Source organism: Misgurnus anguillicaudatus, chromosome 12 (genome assembly GCF_027580225.2).
Source record: "Misgurnus anguillicaudatus chromosome 12, ASM2758022v2, whole genome shotgun sequence".
Classification (NCBI taxonomy): domain Eukaryota; kingdom Metazoa; phylum Chordata; class Actinopteri; order Cypriniformes; family Cobitidae; genus Misgurnus; species Misgurnus anguillicaudatus.
The window spans coordinates 11,182,058-11,200,637 of NC_073348.2; the positions used below are offsets into that span (position 1 = coordinate 11,182,058).

Sequence of the window (18,580 nt, forward strand, 5' to 3'; positions counted from 1 at the left end):
CTACATGCGAATTTATACTTATCTGACAGATACCTTCAAACACATACAAACTTCTTTTTAATCCCACCAGCGAACTTCAAATGTTGGCGCTAGTCTGAGTATTGTAAATTATTTTTTTGATTAGAGCTTTTATGTAGTGTTTACTTCTATGCTCTTATAGCCACAGGCTGTATAAAGCCACTGTAGTATGTGTGTTTTCATAATGGTCAGCAAATTGCAACACACTGGGCAACCAATCTGAGCAAACTGCATATTTCTGAGTGAGGGGCTTCATAAAAGCTGTGTAAAATAATGGTAAAATATATGAAAAATAATGCATTTTTGTCATAACAAAGCATGTTACAGTGAACAACATAAACACCACCAAACCTTAAAAAATGGCCCTTTAATAATGCCACCAGTTGGTTGTAGCGAATTTAGGGTTTTTGTTTAAAACAATCATAAAAAAATCATCATTTTGATAATTAAGAATTAATTTAATATTTTCTCCACCAATTGTTTTGATCACCATTCTAATCAGAGAATTGTTGATTTATCTTAAACCCATATACATACAACTAATCGTCATTAACTATATATATTGTAGGTTTTATCTGATTTATCAGAATTAACAATAACAATTAATTGATTAATTTGTCCAGCGAATATACCCATAATTGTACATTCATTCTAAGAAACGTTGAGCGTGAGGCAACATAATCAGAGTTAAAGTGACTTTGAATTATAATCCGAATTTAGAGGCATCCATGGATAAATATACAAATTGGTGTATTGACTACTCTACTGGGATTATATGAAACATAACTAACAATAGGCAAAACAAACATTTAACACAGAGGGAGAGAGAGAGAGAGTGAGTGAGACAGAGAAAGAGTAATGAAGTCATCTGCATAAACCAACTTGCCCTTACTTACTCTTTCCTTGCCATTGAAAAGTTAACTCATTCGTCAATTAAGAGAAAACGCTTCCCTGCCAATGACAAGTATTTACGGCAATATGCAATACCGCTATAATCCTTTTATCCTTCCGCAACTTATGCAACCCGGAAGCAACACCTCACGTGAGAGAGTAACAACTCCGTGTATGTTTTGAGGATCGCTCTGAATGGTATCTCTATCACAAGTCCTTCACAAATAGAATTATCTCAACTTTTTGCTAAAAATTAGATATTTTATTTGATATAATATTTGAGAGGTGATAAAAAGAGAACGTTTTTTTTTTGTTTGTTTGTTTGAAAGCAGAGGGTCTGTTCTTTCATTTGATATATTGCATGTTTATATATGTAAAGAAGAACATTTTCGGGAAGGCATTAAAATTTTGGAAAATCATGAAAAATGCTGGCTGGAAACTTAAAAAAAAAAAAACGCTGGTGGGGAAAAAGTTGAAAGGGCACAACTTAAACACAGCTATATTCTATTACTATTAAATGTGGTATGATAGCACTACTTGTATTATTCTCATTTGTATGTTATGAATAAATGTAAATGTATTGATGAAAGTCACGTAAGATGATATATATAAACATGATTCAGAAATGATGTTGATAATGACTGTAATGAGTGTATATTAATGTCTGATCTTTTCATTGTTTTACAGAATCTGATCTTGATTGTATCAATCACCTACAAGGGTTACATATAACTAAACAGCTGCATAGAGCCCTGTGTCCACCAGGAGGGTCTCAGGAGCACACACAATGACAGCTTGATTTATATATATATTATCTCACGCATTCGGCATGAGACTAATGCTTTAGGATGTTTTACTGTTAACACTGTGAGGGTTTGGGGACAGATGAACCAAAGCGCAGACGGCAGTACACAATGCAGGACTTTATTAACAAAAGGGAAAAGAAAACCCACGAGGGGGCAAAAGAAAAAGGATATACAAGATACTAAGTTACAAAACACTGACAGAATAAGACTACGCTAAGTACAACAAGACACTAAACTGGACTAGTTAAACAGTACAAATAAACTTGGCTTAACTGGTTTGAATGCGACAGGAACACAGCTGGAACAAACAGTACGCACGTAGACAGGACAATGGGCACAAGGACTTAAATAGGGGAGCAAATGATGAGGACAACAGGTGAAAACAATAAACACAAACAAGGATCACAAGGGAGCGGGGTAAAAGAGACAAGACACAGGGAACACGTGGTCTAGTAAACCAATACTGAGACCACATGAACCCACACAAAACATGGGTCTGTCATGATTCTGCCACAAGACTAGATTAAACAAAGGACAAGGCAGAACCATGACAAACACAGGACTGATGGTAGTGCTCACCTTTTCTTCTTCGGACAAGCTTTTTCCAGATGCTCAAACAATTGGAAAGAGGCATAATTGGTGCTTACTGATTCAACAACTGAATGTATTTTAGGAGATGGTCCTGGCACTTACTGGACTTTCTTGGGTGCCCTAAAGCCTTCTTCAAAACAATTGAACCTTTCTCCATAAAAGTTCTTAAAGATCACATAACACACCATTTCTGCCAATCTAATGTTAACTATTTCCCTGCCAATGACGAGTTATCTCACCAATTAAGAGAAAAAAATGCATAAAAACATGCTCCTAATTAGGTTTTATGTTAATCTGTAATACCGCGATTATCCATTTACCCAATTTAATTTTTTTACTAATTTTAAACTCTGTGTATGTTTTAACAATTGTTCTGAATCTGATCTCTAATAAAATTCCTTCATAAAAATTGCATTTTTTTAGCTTTATTCTAAAAAATTTGTATTTTTAAGAAAAATACAACCTTTCCGTTTTTTTTCCGGAAAAAGATGAAGGCATACTGGTGGTGAAGCTTAATTGTTACAAGTACGTGCAGCCTTTGAATACTAATCCAACAGCTGTGACATCAATGTAAATAAAAGTTGTATATATATATATATATATATATATTTTTTTTAATAACTATGGCTTACAGTCAGATACAGCCATACATAACAGGAAAAACAGCAGCAATGATTACAACAGGACATCTCTATCTGCAAATTAATATTTGTTTGATTATCTGCTATTTTAATAAAAACATGTTACGTAATTGTTGAGGTTGTATTTTCTTCTGCACTTGCCTGTTTTATTAGGTGTAAATGTCATAAGTGCAGAAAAATGCCAACTAAGGAGGAAAATGTTTGCTGTTGTGGTTTACATTACATACATGTATGCCTCGATTGCAAACCAAAAGACGTGAGATTGCATGCCTGTTCTTGCGTTCACTCTGATTGACGTCCAGGTGTGATTTTAACAGGAAGAAGGGCCCATAAAAGGAATATGGGGACAATCAGTTGTAACAGATACCCATGTTCGAAAAAAACTTTCTGAAACTTGTAGAAAAGAGGAGGTGTGAGTTTGGCCCAGAAATACACAAATAGTCACAAGCCTAACTGCTTTTTTAACACGTTACATTTGTATAGCATGATGACTACAACGTATTAAATGTGTTAATAAGATAAAATACATGAAACACCTTTAACATAGGGCTGGGTATCGATTCAGATGTCCCAGATCGATTCGATTTCGATTCACAAGCTATCAAATCGATTCGATTTCAATTCTCGGTTCAATTTTCGATTCTGGTTCTCGGGTCGGTTTTTATACTCGGTTTTTGATTCAACTCAATGAATATAGATTTAATACAAATACTATATTAATAAAAAAGAACAGTGAACAGAAGTTTACAAGTGGGAAATTAATAAAAAGAAATTAAAAGCCACAACATTATCGCCGTCATCTTGCTTGCAAAATCTAAAATGCTTCCATACCGCTGACTTTTTATGTGAAGGTGGCATTGTATTGAGATGTGTATATTGTATAAGTTGAGGCATCAACGCATTTTAAGCACTCCTTGGTAACATCGCGCAAGGCAAAAATTAAGGTGACATCTAGTGAAGAAGACTAGTAATTAGATTAATGTTAATCTTACGTTCAATGTTTGCAGAAATAAATATGAAAAAAAGAAATCGATTCTGCTCTTTGAGAATCGGATCTGAATCGACCACATTTTAAAAAACGATTAATCGAAAAATCTATTTTTTCGCCAAGCCCTACTTTAAAACCCCCTTTAATGTTCTTAAAAAGGAGAATGGGTCAGGGGCCACTGGAGCATCATGGGAAATGGAGTCTGGAAGGAAGCAAACAGTGAATACATAAGGTGTGTTCGAGTTCATGCTACGCTGCACAGACCGATTGGCAAGGTTTGTCCCTTGCAGTCAAGAAGTTGAAGATGGAGCCATCAAGTTGGACACCTGCCGCTTGCCGTAGTGATTTGTGTGCTGTGCTTAATTTTTTAATCACGAATGAAGTAAATTAGATATTCGATATTATAAAAATAAACAAATCTTTTGATAAAAGTTGTAACCAGAAACCCTTTATTCTAAATATTTTATTTGCTGTTTATACTGTAGCCTATGCCTAAAAATAACGGAAAACAAGCCTATTAATAAAATCAAAAGACAGTTTTGTCTTTCGCTTCTTTTAATTTTTCATCTTTTAGCACTGCATGAAGTCAAGCACACCTATCAGAAACAAATAGACAACCTGGGAGCGTGACACAGACTTTCTGAAAATTAACATTTGTGTCATTCTGAATACTGTGGCAGTAGTCATGTTTCTATCACCATTTGTGTGCATTTTGAAGTATCTCATATAAAACAAGTGATGGAAACACCAAATTTTTATTAAAAATCTCTTAATTTGCAAAAAAGCTTTTATGCTCGCTTGAGAGGGTTTTGACTTATGCGAAAAAGAGTTAATGAGAATAATGGGAGATGGAAATGCATTTGCAGAATAAATTCAGACTTAGCAAATATTAAAACGACAGGACTGACCAGCTACCGTGTTCTGCTGTCATTGTCTTAACCATAACTGGTGTTCAACATTGTCTTGATGCCCTTGCTGCTAGTGCCTGTATCAAAAATGCTGCATTCCTTCTTTTATGTACAACATTCAGTTTGGCAATTCCAAGCTGCACTGCTAATTTATAACTTGCCCCACTGAATACACGCAGTCCTGTGTCCATTTTACTTGCATGCTTTGTTTTGTTTACTGTTGATTACTATGTTACCAATACCACCATCACTCGCTTTAACAACATAAAGGACAAGTTTGGTATTTTACACTTAAAGCCCTGTTTTCATATTGTTTATGATGAAATAGAACGGTTTTCACTAAAATTTGGACATATGCTGCTTGCCCGAGAATTTTTGGTTTCTGTGGTATCACCCCCACAATGGCTGCAGCGGTGTACTGGAACAATCCATCCTAAAATGCATTAAATTTTTGTTTACAAAGACGTGAAACTCACAGAGTGGTCAGGGGTGTTTACTGATATGCTCAAACAAAAATCGCTGTAAAAGATGCTTTCCAACAGGTTTTATCTTAGTTTTTGTCCAACTCCATTGACTTGTATTAGATCTGCTGTGAAGTACGGTATTACTCCGCCGCCGGAAATGGAAATGGACTTGTTTGTATTCTTGCAATTGGCAAAGGTGGATTATCGCCACCAACTGGGCTGGAGTGTCTATTATTTAAGCTCTCAACGGAAGAATGTACGGGTGTGAGGCGTTTGGAAAAATAGGTCCACAAGTTTACAATGAATTCATAAAAATACACCAAATTTAACCTTTAAGTGTGTTTTGCCAGATTGCAGTCAGACTTAAAAAAAATTTCAACGTTTAAGTGTCACAGTTACAGACATAACAAACGTGTAGTTAGGCCTACTTTGTCTGGTGTTGAACTAACATGTCATGTTGATATCTGCAGTGCAAGATGTGAGACTTTGACGGTATTTTACTCTCATTTGAAAACACACATTAGAGAGCGGAAAAAAGTTGCGTGTCCTTACAGACACTGTAGCAAGAGCTTTACAGTTTTATCCACATTCACATCACACATGAGTCGGAAACGTAAAAATGGTGCTGAGGAAAATTTGTCAGAGTCCAATGTGAATCCTGGTGTTTTCCACGAGAGTAAACAAAAGCAGTCTGATATGCAGATTGATCCTCCCAGTAATGCAGGTGATGAACAAGAGATTTACCCAGAAATTGCAGATGAATCACAATTCTTTAAAAATTTAGCCCTTTTTTATTTGAAATTGCAAGCAAAGTGTTTGCTTCCATCATCTGTCATCCAAACAATTATAGAAGATTTTCAGGAAATACATGATATAAGCCAGTCACATTTGCTTTTCAAACTCAAAGAGAAATTGTTAGACTTGGGATTTCTGAAGCAGACACAAATAATGTGACTGAAGTCATGAAAACTGAGGATCTCTTTAGGACCTGCAAAACTATGTTGAGCAAGTCAGATCTGTCTAGGTCAGAATGAGGCAGGCAAAGAGTGTTTTGCCCAGTATTTAAACAGACAATTGATTCTCTATTTCATTGCCAATCAGTGCAGGAACAATATAAGCAAGTACACGCCAGTATTGGTTCTAAGGATATTCTTAAGGATGTGTGGGATGGCAAAAATATGGCTGAGAATGTGCTCTTCCAGACGGAGAGCTCATCACTGAGCTTGATCCTGTATCAGAATGCATTTGAAGTGGTAAACCCACTGGCATCTGGAAAGAAAAAACATAAGATACTTGCAGTGTATCTAACTCTTGCAGATTTAATGCCACACAACAGATCCAGCACTGATCAAATGCAACTCGTTCTTCTCTGTAAAGAAAACGATTTTTTAGTATTTTGGTCAAGACTTTGTTATGGGCTCTCTTGTCAATGACCTTAAAGATCTTGAGCTCAATGGTGTTACCCTGTCTGATAGAAAAGTTTACAAGGGAACTTTGTGTGCCATTGCAGGCGACAACCTAGGCTCACATAACATAGGAGGCTTTGTGGAGAACTTCAGCAGGAGCTCACACTTGTGCAGATATTGTGATATCAGCAGAGAAGCATTTCATGCAAATCCTCTTATCCAGAGCACAAAACGCACAGTGCAGTCATACAGTGGTCATGTTCAGAGCAGTGAACGACAGTCTTCATCTAGAGGAGGTGTTAAATTTGACTCTGCGTTTAATACGCTCAAATACTTCCATGTATGTCAGCCAGGGTTGCCTCCATGTCTTGGCCACAATCTTTTTGAAGGTATTGTATCCTCTGATCTGGCACTGTACATTAACCATCTTGTTAAGGTGGATAAAATGTTTAGCTATCTTGAGTTGAATCGACAAATAAATCAGTTCAAGTATCTTGGTAGGGATGCTAATGACAAACCGTGTGAGGTTAATGCAGAGGGTGGAAAACTTGGTGGACATGCTGTGCAGAATTGGTGTTTGCTGAGAAAGTTGCCTATTTTGATCGAAGACAAAGTTAAAAATCCATGTGACAGTTGGTTTTGCAACTTAGAGAAGTTGTGGACCTCAGTTGTGCACCTGCGATTTCAAATGGCCAGATAGCCTACCTAAGAGTGCTGATTGATGAATATTTGCTTTGCCGAATTCAAACCTTTCCTGTCCTGACAACCCACTGAAGCCCAAACAACATTATGTCAGTCATTATCCTGAGCTCATTACCCACTTTGGGCTGCTTATTTGCCTATGGACTTTAAAGGAATAGTCTACTCATTTTCAATATTAAAATATGTTATTACCTTAACTAAGAATTGTTGATACATCCCTCTATCCTCTGTGTGCGTGCACGTAAGCGCTGGAGTGCGCTGCGACGCTTCGATAGCATTTAGCTTAGCCCCACTCATTCAATGGTACCATTTAGAGATAAAGTTAGAAGTGACCAAACACATCAACGTTTTTCCTATTTGGGACGAGTAGTTGTACGGGCAGGTTTGGTGGTACAAAACACAACGCAGCGCGTCTCTAAGCGGATTCAAAAGAGGAACTACATTCTATGGCGCAACAGCACCCTTGGGAGCACCTCGACTCGCCTGAAAAGTCCGCTCCCCTTCTCCCTCTCATAATGGGAGAGGGAGGGTGTTACTGCGCCGAGTCGAAGTACTCCCAAAAGTGCCACCACGCCATAAAACACAGTTCCTCTTTTGGACCCGCTTGGAAGGGCGCTACGTTTTATTTTGTACCATTAGTTATGTGCCCTAATTATTATTTTTATTTGTTTGTTTTTTAGAAACCGAGACAGTTAACTTGGATATACAAGTTATTCCAACTTCGTCAACACTGAGTAGTGATTGGTCCGTGTCTGGTTCTTCATCACCAACATTATGCACTCTGCCTAATTCTAGCTCATCGCACATATCGGCCATTTCATCATGTTCAAGCCAGGCTAGCTCATCCCACATATCGGCCATTTCATCATGTTCAAGCCAGGCAGGAAACAGCGAGCCAAGCAACAGACCTTTCACATCTCAGGTACTGAAAACAAGGCCAGAAACATTTATAAAACTTTGCGTAGATTCCATCTTTAAAGTGTGCGTACGCAAATAAGGCAGAACCTGCACAAGGTTCAATTTATATATCACAATTATCTGAATATTGTGGCCAGGTGCACGTGCTTATAGCATACCACAATCTCCTCCAAAATAACCATATTTGTAGGTTAAGACCGCCTATTTTGAATATGTATGATCTCCCTGCATATTTATACGACCGATAATTTTCAATTATCTGTTTGGATAAAAATGGAAGAACAGAAGCGAAAAGCAAAAAAAAAGAAACTTCTCTGACTGCAAGATGGAGGTACTGCTGTCTGAGGTGGAGGCCCGAAAAAAAGTTGTATTTGGTGGGCTCCCTGCGGGCATTTCAAATAAAAGGAACATTTTAGAATGGGAGCAAGTAACAGCAGCAGTCAATGCGGTTACCTTAGTGCCTTGCACAGTCCAAGAGACAAAAGAAAAATGGTCCGACTTAAAAGTAGTCGTGAAAAAAAGAATATGTGCACACAGGCGCAGTGTCAGAACAACTGGTGGTGGTCAAGGAATCACTGACCTCTCAGCCTTTGATGCAAGAGTCGGTGCGATTATAGGGGAGACAGGATTAAGTGGAGTTCTTCCAGAATTGCAAAGTAATACGGACGTGATTTGCGGTGACAATGGTAATTGATTATCTAAACATTATAACAGTTTCTGTCAGTTTAAAATTATGCTCTTTTATTGTGGATAATTTAAATAAAACAATTCAAATTCTGTGGAAGTGGAAAGTCCTAAAATATCCAAGTGTCAAATCTAGCAATGTAGATGCAGCTGCCCTTAAGATAAACGTTTAATGCTTAAAATAGTTGATTTTCCTGTTTATTCATATAAAACTGTAACTTAAAATGGATAAAAGGGCTAGTCATCAAGTGCACATTTTATTTCACACATTTACAAATATAAAATGCAACCTTTATTTAATTAAACGCTTTTAATGATTAACCCATTTCAGCCCACCGGCAACTATAGTTGCCACAGTGCATAGTTGTCATTTTCCTGTTTTTAAGAATTTTTTAGATGTTATCCATGTTTTATTTCTCAATAACATGCAAGCTAACAACCAAATAAAGGATTTAAAAAGAAAAGAAAAGGTATTTATCTCCTTCCTGTCACATGAGGCTGTCAACTTCTTACCTCTTCTTCCAAGAAACATAGCGAAGGCAGCCCTCCCAAAGAAAGGTAATTTTAATTTTACTAACAAATATTATTGGTTGACATTTATGTATCTACATAATCATGAAGGTCTCTAGAGTCATCCAAACAAAACAAATCTTACAAGAGATCAATAGTTTTTTATATACTTAGTCAAAAGTTCAAGCGGCAACTATAGTTGCCGGTGGGCAAATGCCTTGTAAGTAGATATATCTTGGGGAAATGGTGTATACTGTGTCAATAGGTTAATAATCAAGGTTATTGGTCTTTTTTAGTGCTTTTTTTCTTTCATAATATCATACCTAAAACCCTTTAACTAACATATCTACTGTTCATTAGACCTTAATTTGATAAGGAATAAAATCCATTCATACAGGTCATTTAAAGAGGGAGACAGAGATCTCCTCTTCTTCCAAAGACTGGTTGCCCATTTTATTGATTTATTTTCATATTATTTTCATTAAAGGACAACTCCGGTGAAAAATGAACCTAGGGGTAATTAACACATGGTTACCAAGTAGATTGTTCTCTGGGATGCGTTTTCATGATAATCGAATGTAAAGAGTTTTTATCAATAAAAACAGATTAGCGTATAGCGCTAGTATATGGGGCAAAGAGTAAGTACAAGTAAATTGCTAGTTAATACCACTAACAAGGCTCAAAATAGCCTCACACTACCACAGTAGCATAATGAGGATCCTTACCGGAGCATTGAGAACTTTGTAATTGTACAAACAGTTTAATAAGAAGCTACTATATAAAGACAGCACATTACGCATATTCAGACAGCAGACATCTTGAAAAACAGACTCGACAAGTCGAGCCATGAAAGATGTGCTAAGCAGTGGCGGATGCAGAACGTGACATATGGGTGGGCATGGATTAAGTCCGGGTGGGCCTGAATCTATGGGTGTCACTTTTGAATAAGAAACTATAACAAGTCTATAAAATTTGTCAAAACTTCAGAACACTAATTTAAACAGCATACACACACACCCGAACTGCACGTCACATTTTTGACATTATTGATACTTTAAATTGTAATGCAACGTGACATTTATTAAGCCTTTTTGGTAAAAAAAATATTGGGCTCTCATAGCCTACAAAAAAGAACCTGCACACAGTGACAGGAAATATAAATGAACCCCAAAAAACCTTATACTTTTTTAAATAACCTATTAAAGTGTTTAAATAAATACGGCTACTAAATGCTTAAAATGAAGCTTCTAACATCATATTCTCTTCATGCAAATCACTAAAAATATATGTTCGTTCTCACATATTTAAGTTAACTAAATAGATAAAGAAAAAGGGAATTGCTAGAATAATGTTAGACTCTGGGGTTAAACGAAATGACAAATAAATAAACATTTAATATACTTTTTGATGAGCACAAGAGCAAGCCTACTCGTGAAGAGCGGAGCCGAGGAGCGCGCATATCAGACGTGAACGAAAGGAATAATGGATTGAATGCTTTCACTTAATTTCCTGACAGTTTCACTTGTTAGTGAGGATAGTAATGGCTAACAAGATGACGCCGAATTACATACAACATAATTACCTAACTAAATCTGAGAGAATGCAAACACATTACAATATTTTTTCGTCCGTCCGACGGCCAAGGCGCATCATTTTTTTTTAGCCCGACAGGAATTCGCCATAGCCCGTAATGGACGTCGGGCAAGCGATTTTGCGAGGTTTGTTTTGTAGAAAGACTTTCTTTAAAGTGAATTTCGTTTTGTATAAATTGTATCTTAATATTAATCAATGTTTGATCAAACGATTGCCTCGATTTAATAAATAAGAAGCAAACCAAGAACGTCTGTGGTGTGGATTGAAGTGAACCCACTATATTTCCGCAGCCTACGTCTTTCTGCTTTAATGCATTTCTTAAATTAATGTCTCAATTACACAGTAGGCTTATAGGTTGTTATGATAGGCTATTTGTTGCTTAAAAGCAATAGGCTATATTGTATAAAGTGTAGCAATAAACGTGGCGTGACTTATATAGTGCTGCTATATCGCTATATCAAACAACATCACTATGATCAGATGTTTTCTTTCTATTTTTTACCCCGCTGTCATATTTGTTGTGTGTTTATGTTATTGAGAGGAAAGCGCGCAGCACATATTTATAACGTGTTGTTATTCAAAATACGTTTTCTACTTGCTTGCAAAAAAAGTTCTCAAAGTGATCATGGCTGAAAGCTGCTCGGGAATATTTCATTATAACGCAACATTCAACTGCTTTAATAGTTTTTAAATAGTTATCAGGCTTACTTATAATTTTACTGTTTTTAACATAACATGCAATAGATAAATTCAACCCAGTCTCACGGCATTTCGTGATTTGGTCACGTAATTTAATCTATTTATTCGTGCCAGGAACACGTTTATTTCGTTATTTTCGTAATTCCAGCACGTTTTTTAAACTAATGTATTTCAATTGGATGCATCTTTCGTGCATATAGCACGATTTTTTCTGCCAGTCGGGCTGCAGTAGGGAAGCTGTTTAATCAACATTTATTCACAAGATCTTATCAAGACTGCAATACATAAGAATAAATAGGAATCGGCAACAATTAACGATCTATGCCAGCGCAAGTCAATATTTATCTGGTCATTTTCAACTGTTTTTAAATGATAAAAGTCCCTCGCAGTCAACAGCTGTTTCCGGTGAGGTCAACTGCAGGATCAATAGCATTCAGCGGTGAGTTTAAGAACGCTCAAATGTGGGTAAAATAACATTCAGAGAGGAGTTTTATTAAAACAGCGTTCAACTGCACGTAAGACAACATTCAGAGGTGAGTTTAACAACGCTCCACGGCGCGTGAGATTAAGTATTTTAAGCGTTTTCTGATCATGTAGTGCTTTATTAGACGTGATGCATGCTGGGTGTTAAATAATTTTTATCAAATGATCGTTGATGTTAATAAATATAGATCTAAATATACATTTTACTTGTGTTCGATTAATTAATAAGTTGTTTAATTATTAATTTGTTTATTTAAAGTCCTGTAATAACCGTGACGTCATCGAACGAGACGAAGGTCCATGGCTATTTCAACTCGGAAGTTGAGATGAAGGTAATTCTTACATTTACACAGCAAAAAAATGTTTAATCGTAACAATAAGTTGTGTTTGGAACATTATAATGTATACGGTAGCAATCTTAGGATGGTAAATAATAGAAGTCATTAAAAATAACTTTGTTGCACCACATATGCAGTAGGCTAATAGCAAAATTAGCTATTATTCATTCTGTCGCAAATAAGGTAACTAATCATGCAAGATTCAGGGGAATGCAAGATTTCAGTAGTGATATGTTACCTATATTATACTAGCTCGCAACTATTAAGCCAATTTTAGCCAACATGATCAGACGAAGAACAGTGTTGCCAGATTGGTTTGTTTTCCAGCCCAGTAATTATTTAAAATCCACACAAAATTATACAACAAACGGTCAGATATGATCTATAATAAAACAATACAACTTAATTCATAACAGCACCATTATTGGGAATCATATTTTAATATGAAATTATGAATAATTTAATTGCTCTTTCAGAGATTACATAGGAGCCTACAATTTACATTGCAACTGTAAAATTATTTTCCATTTCTGTCCTTTCCCTAATAATTTAAAAATTCCACCTGCCCAAACCCTTTTTATTGCACATAGTAGCCTACAACCCAAAACCAACCAAATGGGTGCAAATTGCAAAACTTCCCGTTTTACAAGACTGATGAAGAATACTTGTGAAAATGTAATATGTATTAATCTGAAAAGTTTTTTTTCTCTCTCATCAGGTCCTTCAAATTTGCTTGCTCTTTAGCTTCTACAAACACACACACACACACACACACACACACACACACACACACACACACACACACACACACACACACACACACACACAATACAGGCACTTTTAAGAGCCATGTCTGTCTTTTTAACCTGTCTGTGCTCTAGTGTAGTGTACTTTTTGGTCTCTCTGTAGCTCCCTGTATAATTCTCTTTTAGTATGTTTACCTTTGTATTTGTTTTGTCTGGTCATCTTTGTCTATCTGTTTGTATTTGTGCATATTTTTGTGCATATTTAGTCATGACAAGGCCCATATCTGGTAAGCAGGAAAACTTTCCATGTCTGGTTTGCAAGCTTGTCCACCAAAAAAAGTCAGGTCACTGGATAGCCAGTGGGGGAAATCTGTCCTTAAAAGCAGAAATGCTGGGCGTATAATTAATTCTGCCTGTATTGCAGTAAGTGAAAGTGTTCATATTTTAAATGAAGTGCGCATGTTTTCCACATAATATAAGACTAGCACTAGGGATGCACCGATACCACTTTTTAGGAATATGAGTACGAGTATTTGCATTTCAGTACTTGCTGATACCGATACTGAGTACTTAATAATAAAAAAAACATGATTTAAATTTACAACAAGGGACTAGTTTTACAGTTTGTTGTAAACTCTGCCTCTTTGGACAACACACGAGGCATTAACCCCTTACACGCTGCTCAAATATAGACATTTCTCAGACCGTGGTATCGATCCATGGTATCGGGGGACTTTTAACGAGTACTTTAGAAAATGTGGTATCGAGGCCGGTATTGCATCCCTAACCAATATGGTCTGGCTTTTACAAACATAGGCTTATTTCATACATGGAAGAATCCATATTTACCTAAATTGTGTTGAAGAGTATCAATAAGTTGTGTTCGCTGTCAAGTATTGAGAAAGTTATGATGTCAATGGTAGAATGAGTCTGGAATTAACCATTGATTATATCCACCTTATTTTTGATGTAAATGTTTGTGCCGCCATCTTTATGATATCGTATTGCAAGGGACACAAGTGTGCTGTTTTGACTTTGTCTTTTTAATGTTTGTTATGAAATTCAGGAAGACCGGTATAATTTTTACAGTTAGGGGTTGCCATAATAGCTGATACAAACACAGTAAATCTCTACAAAACATAATGTTGTATGTGGCACACATGCACTCATGATCTTTATCCACACATCCATCCAGTAAAACCTTTCATAGTGCTAGTGAACAAAAAACACAATAATTGTCAAAACATCTTAGAAAATAAGGTTACAGTTCAAAAGTCATATGTTTTATAAAATAATCTTTTATGCTTACACCTCATTTACTAAATCATTTCACGTGCGGAAACTTGAGGCTGTCGGATACAAGTCAATTGTATTTACTGGGAAACGGGAAAAAAAGGACCTGCCGGAGAGCCTCGCCATGGAGCTGCCGGAGAGCATCGTCATGGAACGGCTGGAGAATCTCAACAAGGAGTCTGAGGCTGTATTTGCATTAAATCTTGTTCCTCTGTCCTCTAGACTCTCTCCAACCTCTCTTGCTCCTATTACTTTTACAACTATTTTCCTCCACTTTCTTCCCCACCTCCTCTGACATGCTCACTGACACGTCTTTGCCACAGAGAAAGAGGAATACAAAGACATCTACCTCTTCAAACTATACCATGGCTTCAAACTATACCATAAAGGGTTCCCCAAATCTAACCCTGGAGGGCCGGAGCACTGCAGAGTTTGGCTCCAACCCTGATCAAACACACCTGATCAAGGTCTTCATGATCACTGGAAAATCACAGGTGGGTAAAATTTATTAGGGTTGGACCTAAACTCTGTAGTGCTCTGGCTCTCCAGGGTGGGATGTGGGGAACCCTGGATTAAAGGGTAACTTTTTTCCTGTTACATCTTCCTCCACAATTTGCTCCTAATCAAATCTATCTTCATGTATATTGAATTCATTTACCTAACCAGGTAATTGTTAGCCAGTTTACAGTGTTTTAGAGGCCATTGTCCAAGGGCTGTGGTCAATATAAATTCCTGACTTAAGCTAAGAGGTCTTTGGGAATACCAACCCAATACATTTTGGTTGATTGACAAAAACAAGCACAAATTCATTTGACACCACTGGAAAGAACTGTATATCATTTGACATAAATATGGACTCATGTGATTGTTACAAAGCATGGCATTCATGTCTTATTAACATGTACTTGTCTCTTCATCATTTCAGGTTGTCGATAAAATAACTGGGGAGTTGATAAATAAGGTAAAATATTATTTATTAAGCTGAGTGCTGCTTGTCTCAGTGACTGATTCTGACCTTTCAAAGATAATATCCAGTAATTGCTTAAAGAGTTAAAATAATCATTACTTTTGTGTGCGTGTGTGCATGCGTGCGTGCGTGCGTGTGTGTGTGTGTGTGTGTGTGTGTTTGTGTGTGTAGGGGAAAGCTGAATTGAAAGTTCACTGGTGACCGTGCTCTGTGTGGTAAGTTATGTTTTATTATCTTGTTACATTTATTCCATTGCAATGGAAATTAGTCCATTCCATAACCAATACAGTGTAGGCAGTGATGTCGGTTGTAAGATAAAGTTCCCTGGACATCCTGGCAGTAAATCAACCTTTGATGTTAGTCTGGATTTAAACAGAGAGTGAGCCTGAATGTGGAATGCTTGAAAGACTATTCCAGAATTTTTTAGATAAATGAGAGATTGATCTACCTTATCTCTATTTAGAATATTCTGTTAACATCTTGGAATTTGTGATTGAAGTGGATACAGTCAGGGTTCTCACGGTTCATGGAATTTCTGGAATATTATGGAATTTTATAGGTCTTTTACAGACATTGAAAGTCAGTCATGGAATATCAGAGATTTTTGTTTGTTGCTTTAAATTTCAGTTTCCATTCATGAAAATTTACTCCGCTTGTTAACTTGTGACGTAAGGAATACATTTTTTCGGGTCCAAGCCTCAGCTGACTACAATTTAAACAGCTGTTTATTGGCACTGTTTATTCATTTCACACATTGAAGCTACATAAATAAAAATTTATAAACTCACATCTGTACATTACATATAGATCATGGTAATTTAGACCCACATATGTTTTGTTTTGGTGCTGGTTTGCTGGTGACCACCAGCATAGACCAGCATGGAAATGATGCTTGTCTATGCTGTTTTTTTTTCAGCAGTGATGGCTTTTAATATAAAAGAACTGTATGGATATTTTAATTAAAAGTAACTACTACTTTAACAACAGACGCCAGAAAATGTGGAGAAAAATCTGCCAGTTAAGTAGTACAAGTACCTCACATTTGTACTATGTGTTCTAATGACATTATCTGCACTTTGATATTACAGTGGCAAAACCTGGGATGACACATGGGAGACCGCCAGCGAATTCCAACACAAGTCCCACATCCCAACCAGCTTTCAGCATGACGGCCTACACCTTTTTATTATCAAGCACCTTTCAATTGTTTTTGATTGTCTTTGCTTGCTGTTCTTTATTAAAGTTTTTGCACAGTACCCAGTCTCTTTTAGTGTTTTTTGTTTTTTTGTCTTTTTAAAAACTATTTGTCATGAACATGCAAGATCATAAGGTAGAGAGTTAGTGCTGTTTGTCATAATGAAATTCCCAAAGGCATTATATTTAAAGATTTTTGGAGTGCAGTTTTAGTACAGGTAAGTCTACTTGAACTATGATATGCCAGCCAGGAATAAGTACCACAAAAACTCCCAAAGCTATTTAAATCCCTCTTAAATGTTGCAGTCCTGATTGAAATGTCCAATTATTAGATAAGAGTAACTTTAACATTTATAATTGTTATTAAACATGTGTTATTTACTTACATTTATTCAGAGTAAAATAATAAAATTTAGTCATATTCAAACAAATTTTATATTTGGCTATACAGAAAGCATCTTTTTTATATCAGCCTGCATGCTACAATAACTTAATTTTATTTTGTAAACAAACGTGAAACATTTTGAAATATTGTATTATTTATTTCATATACAGTATATAGATCTGCAACAAGTATATAATATTAGTTACCTTCAGGTTTATATCAATGAAACCAATTATTTGCTTAGATTACTGAGAAAACCTTTTTTTCCGTTTCATTGAAGTGTGTGTTTGTGCGTGTATAATAAATATACACATTCATAATCGTACCTACAGTGATTTACACCCGTGCTGATCATTACATCCAGGAAGGACGTGCACGTGATTACCATATATAGACATGTGTGACGTTTCATTGGCGTTAGCAGTACACGCTGTGATTGGACTAACTATAATTCAAAATTAATAAGTGATCCGTTTTGCAAACTTTGTTTTGCTGTGGTTATGACGTTGGTTATACTGTCAGTTGTTGTTAGGTATTGCTATGTTAAAAGAGATTACCCGTTTATCGAGATCCCAACCCTAACCCTATAGTGTACTACACCCTTCTATGAACTACAATTTTCAGCGCCATGTTTCCCCGTCCCATCGATAGAATGACAATGGCTTATGGGCAATGTAGTTTAAACACGTTTAGTAATGAAACTAAATAAATGCAATCTTTAATGAACAAAATGGCATGTAAATATGTTCATCTTACAAACCCCTATGGCATATTTAAGAGTTAGAATGAAATTTGGTATTTTATTGTGATTACTTTTTAAAATGCTTTTTTAAACAGCTTTCCGTGCATGTCAGAAATCTCTGTTCAACATTATTTAGTAAACATATCAAAAAAAGTTGTCCTAACAATTTTTCTCTTTAATAAACTAATCAGACTTTGCTTTACAGCCATTTGAAATGTGCATTATTTTTGCATTTCCATGGGCTGTTACTGGGCCCCTGGGAAAGGGAGGACAGTAACCCTACACAGATGTACCCTCTTCATCATGGATAACAATCTGTGCTGAGTAACATTTTTATCTGAACAATATTTTTATTTCCCACATTCAACAGATCAAGTCAACAGATAAGTCAGGCAAGTCATAAAAATCATGCAATGCAAACAATCACAATATAAAAGACAATACTACTGCATTATTGTCACAAATGTCATTAACATAGGAATTGTTGTAACATCATGTGACAAAGATACATTTAATAAATAACACAGAAAGCAAATTTAATTCTAATTTTGAAAATAATGAGTCCATATCATAATGATTTTCAGGATTCAATTTTTATACAGCACACTACAGT

The 18,580-nt window shown here is 36.1% G+C and overlaps 1 protein-coding gene and 1 long non-coding RNA gene across 4 annotated transcripts in view; both read left to right on the forward strand.

Moving 5' to 3' along the window:
• Positions 1-2,720, forward strand: part of LOC129445783 (NLR family CARD domain-containing protein 3) — a 79,798-nt gene extending 77,078 nt beyond the window's left edge. For all 3 annotated transcript variants that reach the window (XM_073873944.1, XM_073873946.1, XM_073873945.1), the window contains one exon: positions 1,597-2,720. In XM_073873944.1, the coding sequence (XP_073730045.1) occupies positions 1,597-1,603 (7 nt within the window). In that variant the 3' untranslated portion in view covers positions 1,604-2,720. The remainder of the gene's footprint in view (positions 1-1,596) is intronic.
• Positions 2,721-15,228: 12,508 nt separating this feature from the next.
• On the forward strand, positions 15,229-16,902 carry LOC141369006 (uncharacterized). Its single transcript, XR_012372462.1, has 3 exons — positions 15,229-15,640; positions 15,818-15,861; positions 16,735-16,902. It is a non-coding gene; the product is annotated as an uncharacterized lncRNA (long non-coding RNA).
• The last annotated feature ends 1,678 nt before the right edge of the window (positions 16,903-18,580 follow it).